Below are 9,796 nucleotides of genomic sequence, written 5' to 3'. Positions count from 1 at the left end.
CAAAAAAAATACCTAAAATGACAAGGAATGGAAAAAATACACAAAATGTATGCATAACATGACAGCAAAACACACAAATGGACCAAAAAAACACATATTGATTTAAAACACAAAAAATGACAACGTGCCTCCCCGCGACCTGACTACAGATAAGCGGCAGAAGATGGATGATGAATATACACAAAATGACACAAACACAAATAAGGACAAAAGAAAAGCAAAAAAATACAACAGAAACACAAAAAATGACCCCAAAAACAATAAAGATATGCACATCAAAACAACAAAAACACAAAAGTACAAAAAATAAGCAGAACATGACAACAAAATACACAAAATAACTATAAAAACACAAAAACGAACAAAAAATATGCCCCTTCTGCTAAGGATGGTGCCCCCGTGACCCGACTACAGATAATTGGCAGAAGATGGATGATGGAGATGCACAGAGACTGCAAAAACACCAAAATGATAACAAAAACAATAAAAGTCAAGAAAAGCGAGCATTTCCTGTATTAATGCTCTGATTGGTCATTCTATCCTGCTGCCCTTAGATCAGATAATCAAATTTTTCTGTGATAAAAGTTGCCCATCTCTGATCTGGAGGATCAAGATAATGAAATGTGATCTTCTACTGTTGCAGCTTTAGAGTGAGAGATAGCAGCTAATATGATTGGGAACGTTGACCTGAAACCAGGATCAGGAAAGGAGTGAAAACCCTGGACATTCACACAGCTCTGAGGACGGTTTAGTTTCAGTGAAGCAGCATCAGGTGATGCTCAGAAAGCGTCTTTGATGTTTTTCAGCTGTCGGACGGCCAGGTCGACGGGGAGGTTGAATCGGAGGTGGCTGATGCGGCCGAGGATCCTCAGCGCCCCTTCGAAGCCGGTCTGAGCCATGTAGCTCCAGGAATGGTAGTGGGTGTGCACCAGGGTCCCGGACTTACAGAGCAGGTTGATCCAGGACACCAGGCGCTGCTCGTTCAGAGCCATGCACACCAGCGCCTTCAGCTCAGAGTCCGGCCCCCGCTTGTAGCGGCCGTGCTCCTTTAGCACGGTGTGCACGGCCCACAGCAGCGACTGCTTGGGCGTGACTGTCACTGGGCCCCCGCCCACCTGCAGGCTGAAGGACTGCGACAGCTGCCGGGCCGGAGACTCCACGAAGGCCTTCCCGTTTTTGGAGTGGTAGTATTTGACGAAGAGCTCCCACGGGTGTAGGGACTGGGGGCCGGCGCTGTACGGCAGCAGGCAGGAGATGGGGGCCAGCACCAGGCTCATGGTCTGCGAGGGCAAGAAGAGTCCGTGGGCCAGGAGGTCCTTCAGTGCCAGCGACAGGTCCTTCCTCACCAACGCCGTCAGCTCGTCGCGGGCCCCCAGCGAGGAGGAGGAGCCACCACCGCCGCTGCTGTAGCTGACCACGTGATCCACGGACGGGTGTCTGCGCGAGCCCAGCACCCGCACTTTCTCCACGGCGGCCTCCAGGCGCTGCAGCAGGGGTCCGTAGTCCTGGTCGCAGGAATCCTGGGGCCACATGCTCGGAGGAACCTGAGTCACGGCACAACCGAACTGACTCGCAGCGAAGATCTGCAGCACCGCGATGGCCTTCTGGATCAGCTGCAGCCCCGACTCACGCATCCTCCGAGCCTGCTCCGGGTCCACTGCAGGACCACAGGGAGAGAGAGAAGGTACACATCTATGTATTACATGTCTACATTCCTACACATTCCTACAAACAGAAAGCCCATCTGCTTCTCATAAAACGTCAAAATAAAGTCCTCAAAATACAAAAGCATGAACAAAAAGCTGGAAATATTTTACAAATATTATCATTGAGTCATAAAAAAAAGTACTGAAAATATTTACATTGCGAATTTTTTTACATTTATTTCTATATTTTTAACTAAATTAAATACATATAAGATTTAACGAGCCAATATCATTTAGATCAAAATGATAGAATACACATTTTGTGATGAAATGTATAAAGTTTATCAAAATCACATAAAACGTGAAAATATTTCTTTGAAAAGAAAAAAAATCACTAAGTGAAATTAAAAAATGACAATGACTGTGCTGAGCATTAGCATTAAAGGTGCAGTCTGCAACTCTTAAAAAAGTGATTTTTTTTTGTCATATTTGCTAAACCTGTCACTATGTAAGGACAGCTTTACATCAAAGTAGTAGTTTGTGTTAAAAAAAAAAAAAACAGGCGCATTGATCCCCGCCCCCTGCTGCCAGAATGCACCGCGACCGAGCAAAAAGAACCAATCAGAACCAGAATTGTGCTTTATGCACTGTCTGACAGCTGTTGCTCACAGTCCCCACCCCTTTTCCGGGGCTGTAGTGCCGTCTTTTTTACAGTGTATGGTCTGGAGGAGTAGAAGATGGAATTGGTGACTTTTCTGCTTGAAAGGTAATTACTGCTGCTTGATTTACATTATGTTTGATTTGTAATTGTTACACTAGAACTCATGTTCATGTGCGCACAGCAGCCTCCATGTGGCTACTGTAAGTGACACTGTGTTGTTGCTGCTGCTGCTGAGGTGTGTGCACATTGAGAGAGAGAAGAGCTGCTAATATGCTTTTAACAGAGCATGTTATATTACTGTGACGTTGCTGTCGGACTAACGTTAGCTTGTTAGCTCCTCTGAGTGAGGGACTTTGGAAAGTTTGGAGGCAGGGCAAGAGAGCAGCGGGGGAGGGAGGGGGAGAGAGGGATCTCAGAGTCGGACTGCACCTTTAACACTGGGGGAAAAAAAAAATAAAATAAATAAATAACAGCAAAACAAAAGCCTATTCCATTAAAGCTTTGCTTAAATATGCGTTTTTCTGCTTCAGTCTTCAATAAAATATCCAGCTTATCTCAATAAATACATCTGCACAGGATGGAAATTGAGTTTTAATGTCTGTGGAAGTTGTTGATTTCATGTTTGGTGGAAGTTTAGCTCATGCTGACCTTTCTTCTTCATTCCTGCTGCTGCTGATCGCGGCTGCTGCTGCGTTCCATCCGACAGCAGCGGGTTTCCCACCTCGTCTTCAGGAAGAAAAAACAGAATGTTACCACAGGATGGATCATTTCTAACTGTTCTGATACCAGAAATATATTTAAACTTCTATGGGCAGCAACATAAAACCTGACCGTGAGTTATTACAGATGTATAAAGAATAGATCTGCTCCTAAATGTACCAACATTACAGTGAAGGCACATTAACATGCAGCTGTTTAACTGGAAGAAAAGGTAAACAGTCTGTGCAGCAGCCGTTTCATATTCCTACCCTAAGTGTTTGTTTTGTGTCCTTTTGTGTAGTTGTTGTTTTTTGTGTCTATGCAGTTATGTTATGTTGATGGAGGGGGAACTAATTTGTGTTGGTTGGACTCATTTTGTGCATTTTAATTGGTTGGTGTGTTTTTAGTGTTATTGTTGTCATTTTGTATGTTTTTACTGTCATTTTTGTTTGTTTCTATGGTCATTTACTGTGTTTTTATTGTCATTTTTTTATATGTTGTCATTTTGTGTGTTTGAGGTGTGATGTTTAGTGTCATTTTGAGTATTTTGTGACTCATTCTGTATAGTTTTTGCTTCATTTTGGGTTTTTTTTTGTGTCATTTTGTATGTTTTATTGTCATTTGTGTATTCAAGTTCCATTTCTGTGTGTTTCATGACTACTTTTATGTATTTGCAGACTTATTTTGTGTATTTGCAGACTTATTTTGTGTATTTTATTACTTATTTTGTGTAGTTTAGATGTCATTTAGTGGAATACTGCAGTTTTTTTTCTGTTTTTTAATATTATTTGTCATGTCTTTTTGTGTATCTAATCTTTGTGTTCCACGTATTGCAGACAGTGAATGAGCTTCCTCCACTCAGACTGAAAAGGAACTCAAAAGCATAGATTAGTTCTACATGGGGCAGGGGCAATGAGTAAAGGGGCGTGGCCAATCATGCGACTAGGAGCAAACTAAGAAATACGGTGTTATGTATTGTGTTTTTGGTGCAGTATTAACGACCAAAGCCCAGAGATGGAACCCACCCTGAATGAAGTTGATGAACATCTCCAGGTCCCTGATCTGGGTCTTGAGCTGCTCCACCAGCTGCTCTTTGACTCGCGCCGGGTTGACGATCTGAGCGATGGCGGCGTCCACTCTCTGTCTCAGCTCCTCTGGGGAAAGGTTCCCCACGTCCTCGTTCAGGTTCACGTCCAGCTTAGTGATCAGCTCATCGATGATGACCTGGAACACGTGACAAACAGTCAGTTTATGCAGACGCAGGGAGAGCATTTCTCTAGGGATCGACACGGGTTTCAAAATATATGTTAGCTTATTTCTTTGGTATTATAACCTTAATTCTTTTCATTTATCAGGTTAAAAAAAAAACACATTATACCACCAATCAAAGATCAAATTTCTTAAGTAAATTAAGATATAACATTTTTGGTAAAACAAATGTGCTCCATCATTATTTGTCTCAAGCTTTTTTGAACGTATTCCGCTGTAAATGCAGTTTGCTTTTTAATCCTTCGACAAATGTTTTTTTAAGTCAGTCAGCTCAGTGTTTGGTGTCAAAATGCTGACGTTTATTGTACTTCAACCACTGAAAACGCCTCAGAATACATTACAACTTTTCTCCTTGAGGCGCAAACATTTAATTGTTTTCCAATATTTTATTATTTGGAGTTCTTTCTGCATCATTTTTTCTTTTCTGGAACATTTTCAGATCATCTTTTGATTTTTAAAAAAATTCAAATCCACTTGGAAAATCGCCTTAGTAAGACGCAGATGTGGAAACACTGACATCTAGTGGCGGGATGCCGTCATTTTGTAGAATTAAAAAAAAAAGAAATCCACATGCATCGTCAGAAGAAGCCTCGACTATTATTTATAGTTCATATATGTGAAAATTTCTGAACGCTGTAGCTTCAAAATAAAAGACTAATAGTTATTAGGACCTAAAGTTTCTGACGGCAGAAAGTTTACATAGTTTATATCAACTTATCTCAGCCTCACAAATTAAAAAAAATTCCTGATTTACACAGTATTTGCTATTTGTGCTCTGCTTGTTACATGATTGCAGTCATTTCCCTAAATCTTTTTACTAAATGCTTCAATTTTCTCACAAATAAACCCACAAAAAATTCCCATAATTAACATTTCAACTTTGCAGACATTCGAGATCCCAGAGGTTCAGGGAGGAGGAAGTGCAAGTCTTGGGAGTTTTATTCTTTAGCATAAGAGACCAAAGCTTAAAAGGATCCTCCACTGTTTTTACAAATGTGGCTCTAAAACTGTAAAGTAGTCCCATTTTCAAAAGTTAATAAAATGAATATGGTACAAAAATATTGTGTTTTTTTTAAGTACATTTCAAAAGTTTTAGGCCACATTTGTAGAAACAGTGGATAATACCTTTAAAACAAAGGCAGTGTGGTGTGCAGCGTTCTGAGGGGAAATGTTTGACAGTGTTGAGAACCAGGAAGGACTCACAGGGCTGTGCGTGAGCGGCTATTTTAATGCGTATCTGATTCTGACTCATCACCTTTTGCCTCTCCATGACGACGGACTGTGGCAGCGAGTCGTAGCTGCCCTCCTGATAGGCGAAGCGCTCCAGATCGTCCAGCTGCGTCTTCAGCTGGAAAATCAGGTCTTTTTGTTTTTCCCGCTGCGCCTCCAGACGCTCCCGCTTCTCCCGCTCCGTCTGATCGAAGGAACACCACAAACAATGGTTTCAAAACACATGGAAGCAGCTCTAACACACACATTCCTACTCACCAGATCTCCCTGCAGAAAAGCATGCCACAGGAGAGAAAAATCCAGAAAAACACCTTCAGTCAGTGAAGCTCGACACACTTCCTGATGCTCAAGGAGTCTTAAGGCCAAAGCTGTCAAACTCTTTTAGTTCAGGGGCCAAATACGGAGCAGTTTATCTTAAGTGGGCCACAGATTTGAGGCAGGAAAATTAGTAATTTAATCATTATTGTGCTCAAGTCTGCACTATCACGTGTATATGAATTATAAAATATGTACGGCACTGATAACATTAAAGCAGTAAGTGACACATTTCAGTCTCTGCAGGATTTTCACTTAATTTTTTTTAAATTTTGTGGCCAATTTTTATGTAATTTGGGGAATTTTTGTGAAATAATTTGAAGAAATTTGCTGGAATCATTTTTTTTTTTTTTTTACAATTTAAGATTAAAAAGGACTGTCATCATGTGATATAAGCATAGGGAACATGTAAACCCTTCTAATATTGTGGAGTTTCATTTAATCTGTGCTTTTGTGTATAATTTACTTTGGAGATATCTAGCTGAGATATCTACAACTCAATTAGTTGGTAATTTACACAATGATTGATGGTAAGGCTGTGCAATTAATCAAAATTTGATTACAAAATTGATTATTACACTCAACGATGACAAAAATAACATAATTGAGAAAAAACAATTATTTAAAAGCTTTTTAAACATTTTTTTACAAATGTTTTATTTGCTAAATAAAACAAACTTTCATGACTTAGGATATCTACAATGAATAAATCTTGGCAAACACGAGAAAAACACAATTATTAATATTAACTTTGAGTTGTTTAATGCATGCGCATGCAAGCTCCTGCCCCGCCCCTCTCAAAGCTAAAGCTGGCCTTTGGGTTTGATGATGAAGACACATCACATGCAAGAAGTGTTTGTTTTTGTTTTGTTTTTTGCAAAGGTGAACATACTTGATTTTAGTGTTAATTATGACTAAAATAATTGAGCAGCTCTATTTCATGGTTTCTCTAACTTTTTATTTACTTCCTACTGTGGGCCGAACTGGATGCCCTTAAGGGCCGGATTTGACCCCCGGGCCTTGAGTTTGACTCGTGTGCTTTAGGTCATGACAACATGTAACAGTGTATGTGTGAGGTAAACAATGGCTGTTCTGTGTGCACACAAGCCTCTAATAAACAGGCACGAATCTGCTTAAGGCCATTTTTTAGACTAAAACATTCTCCCACTTTGTTTCAATCAGCTCTTCATTTATTTTAACCCACGTTTACAACCTAGAAATAGCTTTGACATATGCTTTCTTTTTATTCTCAACGTTGATTTACAGAAAAATAAACCGTATAGCAACTAAATGCAGTGAAACTAAGGGAAAAACCACACAAAGAACTCAAAATATCCATTAAAGATGCCAAACGACATTACATTTTTGAGCCCTGATAATTTAAAAGGAAAGAACAACCGTTTTTTTGTCTATTTCTGTCATTTTGGAGTCTATTTTTCTCTCATTTTAGGTGATTTTAGAGACATTTTGTATATTTTTCTGTTATTTTGAATAATTTATGGAGTCACTTTGTGCATTCTTCTATAATTTTGCTAATTTTTTCGAGGCATTTTATGTATGTTCTGTTGTCGTTTTGTGTATTTTTTTCGCTTTAAGCTTTTTGTGTGTTTTTCTTACAGTAATTTTTGTGTATTTCAGTTATTGTTTTGTATAAATTGTCAGAGGTTAAAGTAACAGATTACTAATACTCACGTTACAGTAATTGAGTAGCTTTTATAGGTACTTGTAGTTTTTTGAGTATATTTCTAAATAAAATCAGTCATTTTACATGTACTTAAGTACATTTTAAAAAAGTAATTAATTACATTTCTATGCCCATCCATTACTGAGTTAATTATTTTTGTGATTATTTTTTCTATTTCTGTTTTAAGGCACATTAAACATAATCCATATGTTCTTAGTCGTGCCATTTCTGATCAACACCCAGCCACTTTCTATGGTTGAGGCTAGGGTTGCACAATTAATCAAATTTTAATCGTGATGACAATTTTGGGTGCCACGATTAAATTAACCTAATCATCGGCAATATTTACATTTAAAATACGGGCTCTGCATGCTGTAATAGTGGATTTAATCAGTTAGCCTTTGGTACATTTTCACTTCCTGGGGTCATTTTTTTAAATTTTTTAAAATTATAATTCAATTTTAAAGGTTGATTTGGCACTGTAAACTGTACACATACTGTTTGTTTTAAAGTAGTGCATTAAAAACACAGATTCTTCCCTAATATGTTAAATAATTGTGATTATAATTGTGATTACAATATTGATCAAAACAATTGTGATTACTATTTTGGCCATAATCGTGCAGCCCTAGTTCAGGTTGTGGTTATTGTATATTATTATAATATATACTATTATGTTGTTACCCACACGGCACTGTTTTAGAGTTCATAAATGTAGCTATACTTAGAACCTAATAATTAATTTTTTTTATTTTTAATTGAATTCATTGGTGTTATTTAATTTAAAAAAGAATTGTAGATTTTGACTAACCTTTTATTTCATACAGATGCCTTTGTGGAAAACATTAAGTTTATACATGAGATGTTTACTGCAAATGCAAAGGAACCATGGCAAGATTTATTACCAAAAATAAACATGGGGTGAAATGAACTAGTAACTTTTACTGAGTATTATTTAATTGAGCTACTTTTTACTTGTACTTGGGTATTTTATGTATGACTTACTTGTACTTGAGTACAATTTCAATCAATTAACAGTACTTCTACTTAAGTAGGATATATCAGTGCTCAAATACGGAGCTGTTTATCTTAAGTGAGATGCAAATTTTAGGCAGGAAAACGAGTAATTTAATCAATATTGTGCTCTAGTTTGCACTTCCATGTTTAAATAAATTATATTTAAATATTAAAAAAAAGGTTTGGCACTGATATCACATCAGTCTCTGCAGGATCTTCACTTTATATTTTTCAGATTTGTTTGGTCAATTTTTATGTACTTTGGGGAAATTTTGTTAAATAATTTGAAGAAAATTGCAGGATTTTTTTTTTTTTTTTCTTTATACCAATTTAAGACGCGATATAAGCATAGGGAAAATGTTGAGTACTTCTATTTTAGTTTTTTTTTACACCTCTGTATATTGTTGTGTTATTTTGGTTTGTTTTTGTAGTCATTTTGTGTGTTTGGGAGGATTGTTGGTAGTTTTGCATGTTTATGTTGGGGGCCGCACAAACTTAGACCAACGGCCGCAGTTCAGACCCGTGAACCACGTATTTGATATCATTGTTATTGTGGTAAAATCCCCTGTAATGTGTTTCTGAGCTTGCCCTGGCTGTGTGTGTCAGTGTCAAACCACGCACCGAGTTCTCCAGCAGCGTGGGGTCCGCGGTCCGGCAGCCCACGACGTGCGGGCAGCCCCTGAAGGCGAACTCCTCCAGCTCGGCCAGCATCCGATCCCTGTCGTCGCCCTGGACGTGGACGATCTGCTTCAGCCTGAACTGAACCTGGGCGAAGTGCGAGGTGAGAGCCAGCAGAGAGGAGTTCAGCTGCTCCTGCTCCTCCTCCAGCTTCCGCAGGCGGCCGGTCATCCCATCCTCGCTCGACGACAACGAGAGTCTTTTCCCCGGCAGACCTCCGCTCTCCTCCTCGGGACTCGCCACGGCGCCCACCGGAGCCCATCGCTCTCCGGTTCCGGCGAACACCGCCTCGCTGTCCGAGGCTGACAACTCGTCCGTGGACATGTTCACCCACTACTTTCCCTGCTTTAACCACCCGTAGAGCTCCTGGAGGTTTAATACAACGCTGCGCATACGGTCATTATCAGACTAACAGGTGCATCCGCCATTTTGGTCAGCTGTGATAATACGTCAAAACGTGGACACGTCAAGGTAATTCAACGTAATGACGTCAGAGGCTGGACGTAACTGTCTTTACACGTAATTAAAATATAATAATAATAATAATAATAATAATAATAATAATAATAATAATAATAATATAAAAATACGTACATA

General features: G+C 39.1%; 1 protein-coding gene across 1 annotated transcript; it reads right to left on the bottom strand.

Annotated features, from left to right (window-relative positions):
• On the bottom strand, positions 1-9,661 carry rundc1 (RUN domain containing 1). The gene is made up of 5 exons (XM_028456263.1): positions 9,143-9,661; positions 5,531-5,689; positions 4,032-4,230; positions 2,956-3,033; positions 1-1,657 (listed from the first exon to the last, which is right to left on the bottom strand). The coding sequence occupies exons 1-5, from the start codon at positions 9,521-9,523 to the stop codon at positions 780-782; spliced, it is 1,695 nt and encodes a 564-aa protein (XP_028312064.1). The 5' UTR covers positions 9,524-9,661; the 3' UTR covers positions 1-779.
• Between the last annotated feature and the right edge of the window lie 135 nt (positions 9,662-9,796).

This window comes from Gouania willdenowi, chromosome 8, assembly GCF_900634775.1.
Source record: "Gouania willdenowi chromosome 8, fGouWil2.1, whole genome shotgun sequence".
Classification (NCBI taxonomy): Eukaryota; Metazoa; Chordata; class Actinopteri; order Blenniiformes; family Gobiesocidae; genus Gouania; species Gouania willdenowi.
The sequence above is the reverse complement of the archived record's forward strand: the minus strand, read 5'-3'. Positions and strand labels throughout refer to the sequence as shown.